At 48.1% G+C, this 20,549-nt stretch overlaps 1 protein-coding gene across 1 annotated transcript; it reads right to left on the bottom strand.

Moving 5' to 3' along the window:
* Positions 1-1,332: 1,332 nt before the first annotated feature.
* Positions 1,333-13,024, bottom strand: APOBEC2 (apolipoprotein B mRNA editing enzyme catalytic subunit 2). Its single transcript, XM_025418706.3, has 3 exons — positions 12,738-13,024; positions 4,202-4,765; positions 1,333-1,752 (listed from the first exon to the last, which is right to left on the bottom strand). Exons 1-2 carry the CDS (start codon positions 12,866-12,868, stop codon positions 4,222-4,224), a joined length of 675 nt encoding a protein of 224 aa, XP_025274491.1. The 5' UTR covers positions 12,869-13,024; the 3' UTR covers positions 1,333-1,752; positions 4,202-4,221.
* Positions 13,025-20,549: the final 7,525 nt, after the last annotated feature.

Raw genomic sequence — 20,549 nt, 5'->3', positions numbered from 1 at the left:
CAGTAGGTAGAGCATGAGACTCTTAAGATTAGGGTCTTGAGTTCAAGCTCCACATTAGGTGTGGAGCCTACTTAAAAAAATAAAAATTTAAACTAGCCAGACCTACTCTTGATTTCCTCGCTAGAGTGAATTCTGGGTCTGTCCTGGGACTTAACTGCTTTCCCTATTGTAAAAAGAACTGGGTTTCAGAAGGGGCTTGTTGAAACACTAGAAGAACACTGGTTAAATATAATCTTTGTACTTTAGACTCATGTTCTTATCATACTGCAGTGTGATAGGAGGCAGCAGTTTCAAGAAGTACTTCAGTATTTGTGTATCTCTGAAACAGACAAGTTTATGTTGGGGTAGGGGCGGTGCAGGGCCAGGTTCATTGTTGAACTTAGACTAAGGCTTTTCTTGAAGCTTTGCTTCTGTCCACATAGGATAAAATGAAGGGGAAAAAGGATATCTGAATACACAACATGGAAAATGAGAGTGGGATGGTAAGAGGAAACTTAGAATCAAAGTAATTTGCTTAACTATGCAAATAAATCTTTCCTCTTGGCTCAAAACATTGGTTTTGTAGGCTTCTACATTTAAAGGGATTAGGGTTATTTTTTTCATGGAACTATGAGCCTTAAAGATTCTTTGAACAAAGGCTAGTCTTGGGGAGGACTGGCTGTAAGTGGAATTCTGGGACTCAGCAGGGATGTGATAAAGTGCTTTGTCATTTGCAGATAGTCTAGGGGTCAAATTCTGATGACTTATTACACTTGAAGCTTGGGAAGAGGAGGCATGGCCTGACAGAATGAGTACATTATTCCTGGAAACCTAGTTAGAGTTTGGCAAACACCCAGAAATTTGTATGTGAAATTTTGCTTCTACATAGGATTCAAGCCTTTTAAGAAAGGAGACTGGACACCATCCTGCTGTCACCATCAAGTACCACATAACTAATCTTACAGGGTGTGCATCTAAACATTGAAATCAAGTGGCTAATTGCTTATTAATCGGCAATGAGAACACAGATACCTTATAAAAAGATTTCCCCTGCCCTTTGTTTCACCCTCTGCCATATTCCTTGTCTTCAGAGAAGGGAAAAGGCATTCATAAGTAATCTCAAAAGGAAATACTTGATAAAGGTCAAGACCAGGGTGGTAAGTTGGCCTGGGAGAGCTGGTATCCTGTGTTGCCTAAACCAGCCCTGGGTTAAGCCTCCCTTCCACTTTCTAATGTCATGATGTGGCTCATAGCCTGGGAACATCCCTATTCCTAGGACTTGATCACTGTTCATAGTAACTTCTAAATGTCCAAGTTCCTTAAAAAAAAAAAAAAAAAAAAACCTCACAGAAAAACCACACAACTTCTTTTATTAATGTTACCATTTTTCTTTGTTAAAAAAACCAACTTCACATAAAATGCATTTCTGGACATATTTTACAGATCTGCACAGACCTTGGGTCTGAGGCTCTTTCCCTTAAGCAGCCCATTGGGGGAATAATTAGACTCTTCTGCCCTACAGATCCCTGGTGTCCATATATGGTTGCCATTTCTTTCCTTGCAACTCACTTTCCTCTTTCCCAAGAGCAGCCTTAGAGAGAGTCATGGCTTAAATGATTTACAGCATGAGCAGTATATTTAGAGTCCTTGGAGGACCTGTGCACTAGGATTGGTTGGTGTCCAATGTTGTCCAGCTCAAGTGGTATTAGGAAGTCAGGCATGTCCCACATGGCCATACATATCATTGCTGTCTCCTGGTGGCAGCAGGCAGACCTTAGTGAGAAAACAGAAAGCATGTTACTGAGAGCTCTCCTGGCCCCAAACAATGAAGAGTTTTCTTTTGAGCTAGGGTTCCTGTGTGCCCTCTGAGCAAGTCTCTGAATTTCTCCCCTAGAGTCTCTTGTGATTTCTGCTTTACCCAATGTTAGGTATGTTGTGGTCATGTTTTGGTGTGGTTCACACAGGGAAAAACCCAGAAGATCTCTACCTTAACTCTCTTGAGTTAAATATATGGTTAAATCCTATTCTATCATTTTTTTAAAAAAAGATGGATTAGGAAGTATAAGGGAATTTCCTTTAACAAATGCCCATTTCTTAGTATTTTAGTTAAGCAAAGTTGTTTTTTGGGCTTTTAGATTACAACTCTATTTCATGCCAATTTTTTTTAACTTCGTACATTTTAACCTTTCCCTTCAGGAACATGAGTAACTCAAATAGAGTACCTGGAAACATGTTAATGGGTCCAGATAATACAGTTATGTACACTAATGGAAGGAGGCTTATAATGTGGAACATGTCCAATAATATTTTATTTAAAAATAATTTGACTTGGAAATGGACTTTTCCCTCAAACTGATTTATCTATTTTACTTCCGTTTAGATTAGCATAAGATACAACCCTCAATTATCTAAAATTAAAAGCTTCTTTTAATCCTCCTTGAAATGTTTAATTTTTATAGCAGATTTAGCTGTGTAATTACTTGACTTAATGGAAAAACAACAACACCATCACATCACACACACACACACATCTCTGAGGACTTGCTGGTTAGGCAGTTGGAAGAAATGGCCTGTGGTTCTGAAAGGTGTTTAAGAAGAAAGTATACTATAGTTAAAATTAAGCTACCAGTCATCATTCTGGAGAGTATACACAGGGTTTCTAATTACAGTGATAGCATCTACGCTAATAAAATCTTCAAAGAATTTTAAATTTTTAATTTTGTATTTTCCCTTGGAAATGTTTTTACTACTACTCACCACCACTCTGAGTGGTGTCTTATTTTAATGTGAGCAGACTACAGCGTGGCATTACCTGACCATCTTCTCACTAACTTCACTGAATATGGGCTGCTTTTTGTAAGAAATGGCTGCAAATCGTCTTCTCAGATTGGCAAATGCTCAGAGAATTATCAGGCACCCTGTATGCGTGTCTAATAGCAGACACCTGCCAACATCAAGCTCCAGAACATTGATATTTCCCAAAATGTGTCTATGGAGTCACCTCTTAAAAATATTAAGAGTGAGACACCAAAAATAAATTGAATAACTTCATGGAAGCGTGCCGCTTTATGTTTTATTAATATGTGAACTGTTCCAGGATTGAAATTGGACAAAAGGCTGGTAAAGACCCTTTCTCCGATTCTGGAGGATTTTGATCAGTAACTCAGGTCTTGTGAAGGGATTTGGTTGTAGCATTTCTGAAGGAACCAACTAAATCAGACCAAACTCAAAAAAAGTTAGTGAAGGATCTTTTACCCTCTTTCCTGAGGGTAATCGGCCTGTTTCTGTGAGAGTCTAATTTACCCTCAGCAAGAGGCCAAATTGGCCTTAATTGTGTCCTAATTATTTGCTTAAATAGCTAATCTTTACTTCCAGTTCTCCTATCTCATCTTGATGGCTGTAGGAGGCTACTTCTGAGCTGCTGTCTAATTTACAAACATCTTTTTAACCCTTTCAACGTTCCTCCATAAAAGAACTTGTTGCTGTGATATTCCCATTCCTGAATTCAGCATTTTTCTATCAGTGCTGTAGAGGTTCTTCTCAAAGCAAGAAAAATGTTCCTGCATTATACATTCCTGCGTTATGCACGAATTATCAGTCTCCTTCAAAGCGGGACCATTTGTTTGAAAACATGAAAGCTTCTCTGGCAATAAATAAGTTGAATACAAATCCATTTGGGGACTTTCAAGAGTACCAAAAATGAAAAATACTGCCCCTGAAGGAATGAAAAACTTCTGTCACAGGGCACCAGAAGGGTAAAATTGCAAATGGGGTTGGGAGCAGGGCACCCAGAAGTGTCTAGAGTTGGAGCTGGACTCATGTTCATGGGGGCATACTTAGGGGAGTGAGATATTCTCTCTGCTGTTGCACCAGTCCAGATCTGGCCACGGCAAGTCACTGTGTCTCACCGAAGCTTTTGGATTCCTGTCAACCTTGAGTGTGGGGAACATTGGCTTGATATAAAAGGGTAGAAGTGAAAAGGGTTTTGGGAGAAATTCAGAGGAAAGAGAATAGGGAAAAGAGATCTCCTAAAATGTTTTTACACCCAACCCAAAAGCAGAGAAGTGCAGTTTGTTGCGGGGGGGAGTGGGGGGGGGTGGGGGGGTGGGGGGGGGGGCGTGGGGTGCGGTTGTCAAACCAAACGTGACCACTCACTCCACCTGCCCTCCAGCCCTCCACCCAAGCTAAGGGCTACTGACACAGCAGTGGCCCCATGACTCACGTGAGGCTGGGCCCAGTGGCCTACTTCAGGATGTCTGCCAGCTTCTCCTCGTAGTACAGGAAGTTCTCCTGAATGTCCTCCCAGGGCTGAAAGGCCTTGGACTCGCCCTCTTCTTGCTCCACAAAATTCTGCCAGACGTACTCGAAGTCCTGGGGCTTCATGATGCGCAGCCTGCAGCCGGCCTCCTTCAGCTTCCTCAGGGCGGCCTGGACCTCGGGCTCCTCCCACATGAAGAGGCGCCCCACCAGGATGAGCAGGCGCAGGTTCTTGGTCTTGCCCAGGGTCCGGATGATGCGGTCGGCACAGGCGGCACAGGGGCTGGAGGACACGTACCAGGTGACGTTGTAGCGCAGGGCCGGGTCGAAGGTGGGCAGGATGGTGTTGAAGAAGGCCTCCTCGGCGTGGGCGGCTGCGTGCTCATCCTCCAGGTACCCCCGGGAGGCCTGCACCTGGCCTCCCTTGCCCTGCGCTTCCACCACGTAGCACAGGAAGGTCTTGTTCCGCCCAGAGCTGTACTCCACATTCCGGAACTGAAACTTAAAGAAGTTGACCGGCAGCCGCTCCCTGTGGGTTGAGGAGGGCAGAGGGACAGGGAAGAAGAGAGAATGATGAGCTCTTGTTTCTAGATCAGCCTGGGTTGAGTAGGTGGCTCTCCAAAGTCGGTGACCCAGGGGCATGTTCACGCTTCCTGTCAAAGCAGGCCTTGCCTGCCTAGGCTAACATCAGTGACAGACAAGGCAGGATGGAATCCAGGAGAGTTTATCTGGAGGAGAGGAGAGAATTTGGAGGTGCACGTTCTGGTCACCCCAGTAGGGAGGGTCTCCAAACACTCCACCATCGCTCCAGGGCACAACTCCTGCATTTCTAAGTCAGTCACTCTTTCACTTGGTCCCTATGGGAACCACCCAGAGGGCTCTACAAATGTCAACATCTGGGCCCCACACCAAACCAATGAAATCAGAACACCTGGAGGGGGCCCAGGCACCAGCATCTTTAAAAAACAACTCTCCAAATGTTTCTAATAGGTGGCCAGGTTGGAAAAGTGCTGTTCCAATAGTAATCTTACAAAGTAGCAAGCATATATGAAATTTCTCATGACAGAGCAAGTTGAGGATTTTGCAGAACATCTCCTGCTTCCACTTCTCTTCCCTGCCCCTCATGGCTACTGTATCCCAGGCGTGGCATGGCCCACCACCCACAATGCCATGCTCTCCCAGTGACTGTTTCTCAAGTCAGAAACATGGGTTGTCACCCAATAAGTGTCCAAGAGCTTTTTTATCTTTGAGGTCAGACTACCTAAGAGTACCCTGATATGATTTAGCTTGTGTATAGTATTGAGTCATTTCAAAATCATAAAAGACTTGGCCCCTGCCCTCCAGACGCTTATAATCTAGCAGCTCGACTCTAGCTAAGAGTGGCTGAAAACTGCTAATTTGAAATGCATAGGGAGCATGGAGGACATGGGAAGAAGGTTCTCGGAAGTTTGGTCTTGATTCAGGAGGCAACAGAGAATTGTTACAGGCTCTTGAATAAAGAAAGACAAAATAAAAGTGACATCCATGGGAGATGGCATGGTGGCTTTAGGCAGGTAGAGCGAGGCTAGGTAAAAGCCTGAACTTTAAGCAAGCCCACTTGGTGTCTTAGGATGCCAGACTTGATGATGACTATGTCCAGTGGCTTTGAGGGTGGGGTGGATGATTAGGAAATGAAACCAGTAGGAAAAGGCCAGGTTTGGAAGAAAATTTGGTAGTAAGAAGGAGGAGAGAGCAAAAGAAAGGGACTAGAGAGGACATGGGAGTTGATTGTTTTTATCTTCAAGTGTGTCTGCATGTCATTCTAAAATAGGGAGGACTTTTGCAGGTTTGGAGGCCAAGGAGAATGAGGAGGCTTTAACAGGAGGGATTGAAAATGTCACAGGAGAGGAGGGGATTGAGTACTGGCTTGGAGAGGCTGAATGTTTCCCTTTTTAAAAGATGTACTCTCTGGGAATGCCTGGGTGGCTCAGTTGGTTAAATGTCCAACTCTTGGTTTTGGTTGAGGTCCCAATCTGGGGGTCGTGGGATCGAGCCCTGCATCAGGCTGCCCACTAGACGTTCTGATTTCATTGGGTTGGTATGGGGCCCAGGTGTGGACATATGTAGACTCCTCTGAGTGGATCTGTTGGGCTTCAGGCTCAGCAGGGAGTCTGCTTGAGATTCTCTCTCTCCTTCTCCCTCTCATCCTCCCCTCCCCACACTCTCTCCAAAAATAAATAAATAAATAAATAAATAAATAAATAAATAAATAAATAATTTAAAAAAATGTAATCTCTACGGTTGCCCCAGAAGATGTCCTGTAGTTACTTCTCTGCATGCCTGCCCTTTCTAACTCCCAGGGCTACAGGGAAACCCCAGGTGTCCCAGGGCCTTGGCTTCTTAGGGATAAGCAGCAGGTGCCAAAGAGCTGAGTAAACATGAGCTGTTTCCCTGCAGTACTCCCCGCCCCCTTCACAAAATTGTCTCCACCCAAGTTTCCATATCTCTTGCTGTCAAGTTAAGTTTCCACTGTGGAGATGGATGTGTTTGAGGACCTGGCCCCAGGATTCCTTCAGGTACTATACTTAGCTCTCTAAACCCCTCTGTCCCTAGTTGGATGTGTTTATTATTTACTTAACATTTTGGGAGAATGGATGATGGCCCAATGATTCACCTCTCCTGTTTCAATCCCTGTTGGGAGCATACTTCTACTGAGCTCTTGCCAATTAAATTCACCCTACAAGACCAATCCTGGATTTTACTGGTGCTAACTGGTCCCTTCACTTCCCAGAATGGCTTTCTTTTTTTTCTCCCAAGAGCCACAGAGCTTACCTTTCTTGCCCAAACACTTTATGTTCTTCAGAGCCTTTTGCCAGATACCCCACTGCCCCCATGTCTAATCCAGAGTCACCTGTATGATGGATTCTCAGGCAAAAACTTTGGAAGTATTCATGACTGCCTGTTGACTGGGGGCTTCCCCAAAGCTGTCTGTGTGGCCCTTTGGGTTTCCTTCTGGAGCCCCCAAAAGTATTGCTCCAACTTTGCCAAATAGAGCCCAGCCAAGAATGTGAATTTGGTCCAGCATGCAGATGCAAGCCGGCTGGCTGGTCTGAGGCTGCTGTTCCTCCCAGCCTCTCAAGCTGAGATGTTTTCCCTTCCTCTTCTCCCTTTGCAAGAGAGAACCTAGAGAAACCTGAAACCCAAGGGAGAGGAAGAAAGTTCACCTCTCTATAAATATCGGTTTCCCACCCCTCTGGCTGGCAGCCCTATAGTCTCTCTCTCTGTCTATCATCTATGCCTCTGTGGAGCCTTCTGGACTAGGTGCCTAAGGTAAGGGAATACTTTCAAGGGGCAAAAGAAAGTCAGGGAGGCTCTTGGCTCCCAGTCTTTCCTTTTGAGCTTGCTCAAAAATGGGGCTTGCTTGGCGTCTCACCGGGCCTCCTGATTTTCCAGAAGGACCATAAAGGTCAAATGAGGTTCTTTGGGCCTCCCACAGCCTGAAACAGGCAGGCTCTGGAGGGGAACCAGGAGAGCAGAGGTAGGAAAAGTCTGAAAGCCTTCCAGCGAGCTAGACAACATGGCCATCTCAGGCGATTTTATAGAATCGATTTTATAGAACTAAATAAGTCGACACTATTATGCCTGCTAGTAGAAGAAAGGAAATGGTAACACTAATTTCTTAGATAATCGCAAACATCTTTTTTTTTCCCTAGTAGCATGATGTCTGAGTGCCATGCTGACTTAGATCCCATACTCTCATGCCCAGCAGATGTTATCTTGCTGAGGTGGAGTGTGTGTGTGTCCATGTGTTGGAGTGGTAGTTGGGAGAAACACGCCGGTGGCAGATTTTTTCACCTGGGTTCAGTCAATCCTTCAGGCACAGAAACCAGTAGTGTTATTCCTTCCCTTCCCACACTTCTTCAAGCACCACTTCCTCATACTCTCTGCAGATGGGTCACTCACACTTCATCCGTTAGGGCCCAGGCTACTGGGCATCACAGTTCGTTCTCTAGGCAGGAGACCAAGAATCCTAATATCTAGGAAAGACCATTTGGAACATGGTCGACCTGATGGAGGGAGAAGGGATGTGAATAAATGTAGTAGATATATTTTTCTCACATTCACATTTAAAAATCTTTTTGTTCCCTAGGCATAAATCTATACAGTGAAAGGGAACAACCTGGAAAGCAGTCAAAGGTGGTCTGAGATTAAACATTTGCTCCAAAATGATCTGTGGAGTGGAAAATCTACAGATGGGTAATGGAGTGTTGACTTGTTTCAGGTTTCTTCCCCAGACCTCTCATGATCTGCTCAAAAGAGGCAGAAGTACTAGTTTTGGTCTCTTTCTCCCTTTTCCAGACCACTTTCATTTTTTTTTTAAAGATTTTATTTATCTATTCATGACAGATACAGAGAGAGAGAGAGAGGCAGAGACACAGGCAGAGGGAGAAGCAGGCTCCATGCAGGGAGCCCGGGAGCCCAGGATCACACCCTGGGCTGAAGGCGGTGCTAAACCGCTTAGCCACCCAGGCGTCCTGCTAGACCACTTTCAAAGTGGATGCTGAGGAGTGGGCCCAGGGAGAAGGATAGAGGCAGAGTGTTCTAACAGCCTGACTTCCTAGAACCTGGGTGGGATTTGCCAGGGCTCCTGGCTTCTGGTCTGTGGTTCTAGATGGGCTTCTGCCCTGGATGAGCCCTGAGCTGCTGCCCTTTCCCTGGGAGGCAGTGTCTGCACAGTGGGGCTCTGACCTTCCCCCAGCCTCTGTGGTGGCCAGGGTGGCCAGAGTCCATGGCAGTCTTCTACTCTTTCTGGAATAAGCCTTTTCGGCATACTCTGGAATCCAGGCTGAGGCATGAGGGGCCTGTGGCCTTAACAGCCGAGTCAAGGGCTCTTCCTTCTTGCTGTGCCTTCTCCTCTGAACCCTGCCTATCTTCTCTGTGTTCCCCACGTGGGCAGGGTAAACTACCAGTAGCTAAAGAAGTGGTTGAAAGCAGAGTCACAACCTGTGCCATTTATCTCTCTTCCTTGCTAATCCCTTTGATAGCAGGTTCAGCTTTATGTAAAATCATACACAACACAACTAGAGGCAAACAGACAAACACACAGCCAGGGGTCCTGCTGGGCAGAGCCGCAGTCCCTCATCACTGGGATGGAAAGATGAGAAGACAACTAATTCTGGTGCCCCAGAGCTTCCCTAAAGCATGCCGAGTTCAGAGGCAGGTGTGAACCTGTGGAATTCTCTTCTATATATGAGTGCTGCTGGCCCTTCATATGTCCTGAACTGCTCTCCTCCAAGACGCCCTCCTCACAATTAGTTCCTTATCTTAATGCCTGGGCAGAGACCTAACACACAGTAGGTGTTCATTCATTAGTTCATTTATTTATTTAACAAATATCTATTAGGGGCTAAGCATTCTTCTTGGAGCTGGGAATAAAGCAGTTACAAGGCAGAGTCCCTGTCCTCATGGAAGTTAAATGCTAGTGGGGAAAACGGGCAGCAAATAAATGATTTCTATTCAGTAAATATTTGTCAAATATAAAAAGCCTCCCATTTATGGCTTTTTTAGATGCAATGTGGTGATTTGGAGTCAGACAATCCTCCTGGGGTTTATGCCCTACTCCATCCATTAGCTTTGGGCAAATTGATCATCCTCCTGAGTCTTGGTTTCCTCATCTGAAAGATAGTCGAGTAATCCAACCCCTCAGAGTTTGGACAATGGTCAACACTCAAGAAATTAAACCTGGCGCGGTCAGATGGTGCCTTCTCTGGGCCTCAAATCTTACCCCTCAGAGATCAATCTTAAGCACAACCAAACCTAAGCCCTTTTTGTGTTTAGAGGGTTCTCTCTTTCCTTTGTGTACTGGTTCAACACCCAGCTCTGTAACAGAAAGGAAGAAAGAGAATAAGGGAGGAAAGGAGTGAGGGAGGGAAGAAGAAAGGAAGGAAGAAAAGGAAGGAAGGAAAGAAGGAAGGAAGAATGGAAAAAAGAAAGGAAAGAAAGAAAAGGAAAGAAAGTCCTGATTTCTAAGATTTATTGATCCTGTAAACACTCCTACTATGGAGATTTCAAGAAACTAACATGAAGGTCATTGAACACAGAGTCAGGAAGAGATGCATACCATGGATTATCAGTCATCATGAATTGGCTTTGGCACATCACTACAGTTTTTACACCTTTCTCTAGCACTTTCTTCCATGCAATTTTGTTAATGCTCTTTGGCCTGCTTTCTGTCCAGAGTACCCTATTCAAGCCCAGAATCATGATATCATAAGGGCATATCTCCTTATTCCTACTTGGTACGCCCTCCTCACTTCAGACTTTCCCAAAAGCTACTCACTCTTCTGCTAGTTTGCAGCCCAAATCTAAGGAGCAGTATAGACAGCTCCAACCCCTGTGGGAGTCTAGGCTAGAAGAGGAGCTGCTTTGCTGACCTCCTTGATACCAGGGCGTCTGGAGAGGAAGGGAGAGGAAAGCTGCTCCTTCCTCCTGTCCCTGCACAGACATAGCCGCACCTCTGGGCTATTTTTAGCCATCTGTTTATGCAGAGGGGCCCAGGAGACAGATCTCCACAGCTGTTACTTGTGGCCAGAAAACACACAGGCTCTACCTCCCTCCTGAACTGCTCTTAGAGCACCCAGAAAACTGCCCTGGCTGCACCTCTTTTTCTGGGCCTTGGGTCAGAGAAGCCTCTGAGCCCCACTACCTCACAGACGGAGGTAGGTGGAACCCTGTTCGGGAAATCTGGGACCATAGTGAATCAGAGACCTGTGAAAAGAATACTTGACTGGAGTCAGAAGAAGACCTGCTACTTACTGGTTCTGGTGGTGTTGAACCAATCACTCAATCTCCCTAACTACAGTTTCCCTGTCTGTGGAGTGGCAGTAACGTAACCCCCTCTCCCAGCATTGTGCTGATGTTTGAATGGGCTTGGGCTTGGGCTAGTGTAAGTTTTCGGTGATTACAAAGCCCTGGATGATCATAAGTTGGTTGCATCAGAGGATTTGACCTTTAGACCAACCCCCCTGGGACCCCAAAGCATGTTCAACTGAACAAACATAGTCTAATTCTGTTCTGGACCTATCCTGCCCTTGTGCTGGGGAGATCACAGTGCTGCACAGAGTGAATGTGTATGCACCCGTGGGTGAACAAGGCAGCATGGACCAGCAGGCTTAGGGGTGAGGAAAAAGATCTCCTTCTGAAGAGAGCCACTGGAATTGCTGACTCTCCTGGCCTAGTAGCGCTAGGATCTCCCTAGGACTATATTACTGGGTACTCCGCTGCTTCTCTAACTCTGTGAGGATGGTGACATTCATTGGTTGGGCATGGGCGAACACAAGTTCCAGGCTCTTGGTTGAATTCCTCCCTCAGGAACCAGGGTGCATTTTTCCCTCAGATTCTCTTAGCAATCAGGAAATGTCTGAGCTGGAAGGGACCTTAAGGATCAACTTAGTGTAACTTCCTCATGTTAAGAATGACAAAACTGAGGCCAGGGCTGGAAAATCACTTGCCATGCTTAAAATGGCAAGTCTGAATGGCCACCCAGGGCTCCTCTGCCCCCTGAGGACATCATGCCTCCATTTTTCCTGAAATTTCTCCTAGTGTGGACCTTACTTCACCTGTGGGCATTGCTGAAGACGCCCATGGAGGAAGCCTTGGGGCTGAGGGAGGAAATGTGGCCCTATGCATCCACTTCTTATTCTTTGCCTACGAACTTCTTGGGGGGGGTCTTCTGTGAAAGGAGGTGAGGAAGGAAAACTTGGTTTTATTCCTGGCGATGGCATCGTCTGGACAAGATCCTGTTTGTAGGCCTCTTTGGGGCCTGGAGACTCTTCGCTCAGGGTCCCTGATCCTCCTTGGGGCTGTGGCTGAGGGTGCCCAGAAGCTTCTGGCCCTGGACTGTTACCTGCTCTGTAACTACTGTTGCCCTGGGAGTGGATGTGGAGAACCCCGAGGCAGACTTGATTCAATAAGAAAAAAAAGTGCTTATCACTCAGCTTTGGGAAAGGGTGGATCTGTTTTCTCTGTCTTAGGATCTTCCACTCCAGGGAGAAGCTCTAAAGAAAGAACGAGAGCCATACAGAGAGCGGAGAGAGGCCTACTCGGCAGCAGAGAAAGAAGTCAAGGGAGGAGGTACTTTGACTGGGGCCATATTTGAACATGTCTGTGTCATCCCATGTTCCTACCAAACTCCCTGAGACTAGTAGACCTAGTAGACAGCCTGTACCTGGAGAGGCAGGTGATATCCCAGTGCCAGGAGGCCTGAGTGGTGGTTTCATTCTCTGGGCCTTTGCCTCCAAGGAGCTGTTACTACCTCCCCTTGATTAGAGGGCGTGGGAGGTGTCGCCCAAGAGGCTAAGAGAGATGCCCCTGTAGCCCCCACTGCCCCTACCACACATGATAGGCTCATGGCTGCAGAACTGTGACCCTGACCCCTACTATTACCACCCTAAATTCCCCCAGCCTGCCCCCAACCCACGTTCTTCTACGGAAGAGCCCCACGGCCCACACCCAGGTCTCACCCTGTGACAATCTCAAAGGGAGGCAGTTCAATCAGCTCCTTCAGCTTCTCAGGGTCGTCCAGGTTTTCCAGATCCTCACCATTCTGGGAAGCAGGCGCAGCGGCCTCAGCGGCCTCTTCTTTCTGGGCCATGGAGGGGTGATGGCTCTGCAGTCACTGAGAAAGGGGAGAGGCAGCGAGTTCCTAGGGCCAGGGCCTGGCGGCAGAGTCCCAAGCAGCTGTCAGTAGCTAAATCTGCCTGGGGATGACGGGAAGAGGACTGGGCAAGCCAGGCTTAGTGTTCTCACCTCCGGGCCACACAGGCTTTATAACCCCAGCCCTCTGCCCCTCCCCCAGGCCCTCGCCCTCTATCTTTTTTTAATTGAGTGACAGCGGGTGCCGGGATGGGGGGGAATGGAAAATCTGGCCATTAGCATCCCCTATTTATCAGTAGGCAAAGACAGGAAGCTGGCAGGTGGGGATGGCAAGGCCTGCTCTCCCTGCCCCCACTGGCTCACGCATATATTCATACCATGTCCTTCCACCTTATATTCTTCCCTCTGTTTCCCCTGTGCAACTTTCCAGCTCCACTGGGGGGATGGGGAAAGGGGTTGAGAGGTGGGTGTCCTGAGATTTAGGAGAGACATGCAAGCAGGTGCAAGCAGGATGAGGCTTGTGTTGGATGGGGTGCTTGCAGAGAAACCCTCCGCTGGGGAATGTGGATTCAGGAAAGGAGGGTCCTGAGACAGAGTAAGATAAGAACTTTCAATTTGGAAAGAAACTGTTGAGCATGTACTACATGCCAGGTGCTGTTTCAGTATTGGGAATATGACACAGAACAAAACAAATGAAAATCCTTGCCCTCACAGAGCTTGAAGGAGGTTGGACAATACACAAAATAAGTGATCTATATCTATCTAGTCTATGTGCTGGTGCTAAGTGCTAAGGAGAGAAGGCAGGTAAGGTGGACAGAAGTGTCAAAGGGTGGGGTGATATTTTTATAGAGTGGCCAGAGAAGGGCTTTGAAAACTGAGAAAAGATCTGAAGATTGTGAGGGGAGTACACTGTGGAAAGTGTTCCAAGGGGAGGAAGGGCAGGTGCAAAGGCCCTGAGGTGGGAGAATTCCTTATGTGTTTGAGGAGCAAGCAGACAGCTGTGTGGCTGCAGAGCCCTAGGAGATGAGGCCAGGGAGGTAAATAAGGGCTAGATAGGTAGGGCCTTATGGACTTGCCAAAGACCTTGACTTTTTCTCTGAGTGAGATGGGGAGCCAGTGTTTTTGAACAGATGAAACACATGGTCTAACTTATATTTTTACAGGATCACTCAGGCTACGTGGTGGAAAATAGACCAAAGATGAGAAGGAACAGAAGCAGAGGGGCCAGTTAAAAGCCTGTGAAAGTAATGAGAGACACCTGGGGCCCCTAGGAAGAAACCACTGAGCTGAAATGGCATTGGAAGCTGGATGGATCATGTTCGCTTAGATGCTTAGCGGAGGCCACTGGTGTTCGTGTTTAGGGCAGTGCAGACACTCTAGGCCATTCTCAGGACAGTAGAAGGGTGAGGTCAGGGTCACCTAGAGGTTGATGGTAAGGAACCTGAGAACATTGGGTGGCAGTGATAGAAAGGGAAGGTACCCCATCCATGGTCTGCCTAGAGAATAGGAGTCGGGTTGGTTTAGAGTATTTGGTGCTCTCTCCCCAGAGAATTTTGAGCAGCACAGTGCCCTATGAATAAGAGGCCCAAGCATTTAGGTTTGCCTGGATGGTCATAGTTTCTACCTGTCGTCCAGGCATAATTAGTACCAATGCATCTTTCACTCCCCATAGCGTTCCGGTATCAACCATCAACTATATGGTCACCCTTCCTAATGGGCTTATTACTGAGAACACATATCCCGAGATTATTTTTTTCAGGCGTTTTTTTCCAGGGGTGTCAAGCACAGGGCGGTAGTAGTACTGCCTGTGTCCACAAAGAAAAGGTGGTGATCTCTGATACATTGCGAACACACATTATTCTTTGTCATCACACAAACACACAACATTTCAATGCAAAGAGTTTACTTCCTTCTTTTATTGGATCAACACTTATCAAGGGCTCCTACGTGCCAGGCATGGTAGGAAATAGCAAGAACACAGAGATGCGTGAGGCACAGCCTCTCCTGGAGCACCCAGTCTTCATACTCAGGAGGCACTAAAGCATGCAGCAGCACATTCAGTCTTCACACTGCTTTCACACGGGCGGGTGTTATTGGCCTCGGTTTGCAGGTAAGAACCAGTGGCTCAGGAAGGTGAAATGATTTGCACAAGATCACCTGAGGATTTAAGTCCAGGTCCTCTGAGAATAATTCTTATCTCCAAGGGCTGCACCCAGCCAGCTCTGATGAATACCTGTCTAAAGCGGTAGAGGCATGTGTCCCTCACCCACTTCTGGGTCATAGCTACAGTAAGGGGCTTGGAGCAACCAAGGAAGACTCAAAGGTTTGGGGGGAGGCAGGCGAGGAAGAAGGATCCTTTCAGTTCTTTTTTCTCCCTGTGGGAGAGACTTCCTCCTTGAAGGCATGTTCATTTTTTTAAATTAATTAATTTATTTGACAGAGAGAGAGAAAGAGAGAGCAAGCTGGGGGAGGGGCAGAGAAAGGAAAAGAGGGAGAGACTCCTTGCTGAGTGTGGAGCCTGATGCGGGGCTGGATCCCATGACCCTGAGATCATGACCTGGACCGAAATCAAGAGTAGGATGCTCAATTGACTGAGCCACCCAGGTGCCCCAAGGACTAGGAATACGGCACAGAGATTTTGGCTGTCATGTATAACCCAGGATTGGGAGGGAAAAAAATAAATCTGTGTTCAGGTCCCCATCTCAGCCTTGATTCACTGTGTGATCTTGGCCAAATCACTAAGCATCTCTGGGCCTCAGTGCTTCCATCTGTGATGCTATCTGGGTTATTGTCCTCTATTCCAGGACAGCCAAAGGGATAGACATAAGAAGAGAGGAAAAAGTCAAGGTCCTTGGCAAGTCCATAAGGCTCCTGTGGGGGGAAGATGAACAGCTCAGTGAAAATGTCCTGATTGAGTGATGGTGAGAGGTGGTGCAGAGGTGGACCAGGCTAGTCACTTCTAAAGTAGGTGACCCCTAGCTCCTCCAACACCCACACACACTTTTTCCTTTGACACTTGGGAGAGCACCCTCGGTCCTCCCTTGAATTGATAACTGATGGCTTCCTTTTCCACTGCTCTTTCCCAGCCCCCATCCCTGCACCACATCCTGGGAGGCCCTCTGAGCTAGCTCTGGCTATTTATGGCACCTCCTGGGGGCCTGGTTCCTGGCTGGTCCCTGGTTCTCCTTTCTAAGTCCTACCAGTTTCCTCTGCTGGGCCCCAAGTACAGCAGCTAATCTGGGGATCAGGTGCCAGGAGCTTGGCTCCACCACCCGCAGCTGCCACTATACTCTTTAGGGCAGGCATCTCCTAACCTCTCCTGTTAACACTGGGGTAAGTTTCTATCCATTTGCCCCTCCTGCAGAGGAGGAGACTCAGAAATAGGGCATCTAGTTCAAAGTCACAGTAGGAGTCTGTAGGGTGCTGGAATTTGAACCCAGGTCCTTCGGCCTCCAAGGCTTTTCCAAATATGTTATGCTGCCTGGGATTCAGTAATAGTGAGCACTGGCACTAACACAGCCCTTCCTGGGGGGGCCTGACCCTGGGTCTAAGCTGGTTGTGTCCATTAAATGAACCCATTTACTCTTCACAAGGATGTTGGCATAGGTACTACTATTATTCTCATTTTATTGGGGAGGAATTTGAGATCAGGGAGCTTAAGTGACTTGACCAAGGTCACACAGCCAGTGAGAGCAGAGCTATGTGCTGCCAGAGTCATGCTGTTGCCCCTTCACCGTGCAGTCCCTACTGTTACTGGGACCACCCCCGCCCCCCACTCCCGAGGCCAGGCTCCGAAGAAGGAGGAGCAAGAAGGGAATAGGGGAAAAAGGAGTTCTTCAGGGGCCTTGGCTCTGGAAGCAATCAGTATATGAGGGGTGCACGCACACAGGTGTGTGTGTGTGTGTGTGTGTGTGTGTAGAGGGTATAGGTGTAGACAGAGCAGCTAGTGAGCAGGGATGGAAAGCAAAAAGGGAATTCCCCTAATCTGTCCCCACAGGACCCAATCTCATTCTCTCCCAGGTGGCAGTGGCTGGAAGGAGCTGGATTGGGCCCAAGATAAGCCGCAGCCCACCTCTCCCTGTCCCGTTTCCCAGGGTCACTGCAAAAAAACATTTGAATGTTCTGGAGGTGGCTGAGGAGTAGGGGACAGGGTCAGGCACAGCTTTTCCCTGGGTCTCAGCCTGCTGCTGAGCTGCCCTCCCCGGGGAAGGGAGGAGAGGCCAGGAGGGGGCTAGTGGAAAATAGAAGCCTCACCAGGGGAAGGTTTAAATTCTCACTTTGTGAAAGAAGACACCTCGGGAGCGTGTTGATAGAGTGGGTGCTTTATGTGCAGGGACAGCTGGGACCCCAACAGTGCGTTGCCCCAGAGACCCAGCCCGGGCGTGCCGGCCCTCGGTCACTACCGAGACGAGGTACACAAACAACGGGCCACAGGCACCAGACACCCCCCTGGCGGGCAGAAGCCTGCACTCTCCGGCAACCGCGCTGTTGACATAAACACGGAGTGTCCAGAGCTTTGGCCGGGCGGGGGGAGGGAACCAAGGATCTCCCGGAAGGTCTGAGGCCAAGACCCCAGAAGGCACCGGACTCACAGGGCGGGCCAGGGTTTTCAATACCTCCTGTGCAGGACGCAACGCGCGGCTTGCCAGGCAGAACAGGCTGCCCCAGGGAAATGGTGCCAATGGGGACTTCGGTCCTGGTCACCCCGGTCCTCCATTCCAGCAGCCACTCCCGGCACCGCCCGGCTCCCGCGGCTGGCGCTTTTGAGCCTTTGAGGAAAGTGATCCGATAAGCATCAGGTGCATGAAGGTGACTAAGAGTGTTCCTCTTTGAAGGGGTGTTTGCAGGGCCAAAGAACTACTAGGAGAGAGCGATACACTGAATCAACTTTTGAGAGGAGAGTTTCAGGGCTTAGCATGCTCAGTGCGTGGAGCAGGTGTGGTCGGAGGGGACAGGGGTTTCTGTGGAGCTCCTGTGGGCAGATCATTTCTGGGTGGGCTGGGGGATCTTGGAGATGGAGACCGCAGAGGGACGAATGAGGCTGAGTAGGTACCACAGAGGCTCCTGGTGTGACAAAGAGGGCCTCTCCCAGCTTGCATGCTAGCAGCATGGGTCTTAGTGGTGGGGGTCCTTGAAAGCTAGGGGACGAGAAGGCACCTCACGGGACTCTACCTGAGTGTAAAAGAGGGAGGTCTGGCTCTGAGAGAGTCCCCAACCAAAGCCAGGCTTTGTCTGGGTAGGTAACTAGCATGCCACTCAAGAGCATCAGCAATAAGAACTTAAAACAAAAGGGCCTTGTGCTGGTTTTCCAGAACTACAAGAGAGAGGAGGACTCTGAAACTCAGCATGCGGTGCTGGGGCATTCCAGGAGGTAGGATGGATGTGGCCATCACAAAAGAAGACTTTGGAGCCCTGGCCCCTGCCTGACAACATTCAGGGAGCCTTATGCTTCTATAAGGGCATCACCTCTACCTGCCCAGAGAGGAAGGAGGAGCAGCCAGGGATGCCTAGAGAAAAAACACTGCCTGCACTCTGCCCCTGCCAGCCCAATGGACCAAACTTTGTCCACTGGACATACACCTATCGGTCTACCCACTTCCCGTTGCTCCTGTGTGTCTTCACTCTGCAGACTTGGCAAAGGGAGGAAGAATGCAGGGTTCAGGGGAGGGAAGGATGGATTAAGATATAGTGGAAAGAGACATACTACCTCCTGGGTGTGCTATATCACCTGGTGCATCGCCTCACCTCTGCAGACAATGTGAAGGGGGAGCTCATCTCCCCCTCTCCACTACCCTCCACCCTGTGAATCATATTCACATGCCACGTGCCAACTTAGAGGCAATTGGAAAACCACCACTCAAGGACAGAGAAGCTCATACATGTGATTGGGATGGTGGGATCCCAAGACACATCTAGCAAAGACAGGAGGCAGCTCTGACTCTATTCAGGCACAACTCTGGGTAACTCTGGGGATCCAGGAGGGGCCCAGGGCAGTGTGTGCTTCGGGTGGGGCTCAGAACTGGGAGGTGCGATAGGGTAAGTAAGGACAAGGGGTCAGGCAGATTGAGAGACTGAGGGATTAAAGGTTCCCACCCAGGAATCCAAGGAGTGGTGCAGAAGGGAATTTTTTAAAAAATATTTTATTTATTCTTTCATTTGAGAGAGAGAAAAAACGTGTGATGTGGGAAGGGGCAGAGGGAGAAGGACAAGCAGACTCCACACTGAGTGTGGAGCCTGACTCAGGGCTCAATCTCATGACCCTGACTGAGATCATGACCTGAGTCGAAATCAAGAGTCAGATGCTTAACTGACTGAGCTCCCCCAGGCACCCCTGCAGAAGGGAATTTTAAGGGCGACTTTGAGAAGTCCTGTCCTTTCTGGCTGTTTTTGTTCAAAGACAGGAAGCCCCTTAGTTTGACTCATCCCTATCAGGCAGTTTTGTTAGTTTTGTCTAGCTTTCTTCTAGAGCCAAGTGTCTAAAACTGGAGGTATCTGGATGCTTGGGTTTGTGGATCAGCTTGCACTGGGGAGGGCAAAGTCATGCAATGTGCTTGGGCTGACTCTCCTCTTCTTGGAGCATCAATTGAACTTGTAGAACTAGCTGGCAACACAAAATTAGTAGCAAATATTTATACTGCCTATTTGAGATGATGATAATGTCAAATAATTCTGGGGTGCTCACTTGTCTAAAGTCAACTGGTGACTTTAAATGAAGTTAGAAATTCAACTAAAAGCAGCTTTAGAAAATTTGATTGAGATGAAGACAATATCCACCTGAACGTGCGACATCAAAAGCCAGTCATTTTGTGAGTGTGACACTGGTCAGGCTAGCCCATAGACCTGAGAAGGAGGTCACTCACTCTCCTGGCTCTTAGGAAGTTAGGGAAATACTGCTGGGGGTTGTGCAGCAAGATGAGTTTCCAACTTCAGTGTGAATCAGAACCACGTGTGCTTAGTGAACAGGTGGCCTCTGGGTTTCTCTCCTAGAACAGCTAACAGGTATCAAGTACTACCTCTGTGCCAGACATCTTATTACTCATTACCCCATCTCTTCTTCCAGACAATTCCAGGAGGGCCCCATTGGACAGGTGAGGAAAATGAAGCACAGACAGTGAAGTAGACTGGGCCAGAACTGCAAAGCACTGCACCATATGGCCTTCGTTCCCCAAGATGGTCTGATTCTGTGGGTCTGGCACAGGTCTGGAGTCCAGGCCTTCAAGCATCTGCCTTTAACAGCTGCCCTAGGGGGCCACTGGGCCACACTTTGAGAACCATGCTGGTAGCTATTTCACCCAGGCTGCACATTAGAACCACCTGAGACGTGTCAAAAACTATTCATATCCTTCTCTTCCCCAAACATAGGCTTTGTCAATGGGTGCAGAGTTGTCTGCAGGTGTTGGTAGGGTGCTGGTCAACATTTCTTTTAATGGGACAAAGTATTCATTTATCCAAACAATAAATACATATGAACACCAGCTCTGTGCCCTGGGCTGCACTGGGACTGGGGACACAAAGGTGGGGGTACCTGAGCTGCCTTGCCGGGCAGAGCATGTCCTTTCTGGAGGCAGGGAGGATGCAGATTCCTTCTTGTTCTTCGGTGAGCTCCAGAAAGAGCCAGTCTCCTTGAATGATGATGTCCGTCTGGCTTCTCCCTGTGTGGTCCTTAGCCCACACAGGTC

This window comes from Canis lupus, chromosome 12 (genome assembly GCF_003254725.2).
Source record: "Canis lupus dingo isolate Sandy chromosome 12, ASM325472v2, whole genome shotgun sequence".
NCBI lineage: Eukaryota > Metazoa > Chordata > Mammalia > Carnivora > Canidae > Canis > Canis lupus.
This window is presented reverse-complemented; position numbering and strand designations above follow the sequence as displayed.

Coding starts and splice junctions, on each gene's coding strand:
- APOBEC2 (XM_025418706.3), bottom strand. CDS start 12,868: ATGGCCCAGAAAGAAGAGGCCGCTGAGGCCGCTGCGCCTGCTTCCCAG. Junction 4,766..12,737: donor CCCTTTGAGATTGTCACAGG/GTGAGACCTGGG, acceptor CTCAACCCACAG/GGAGCGGCTGCCGGTCAACT.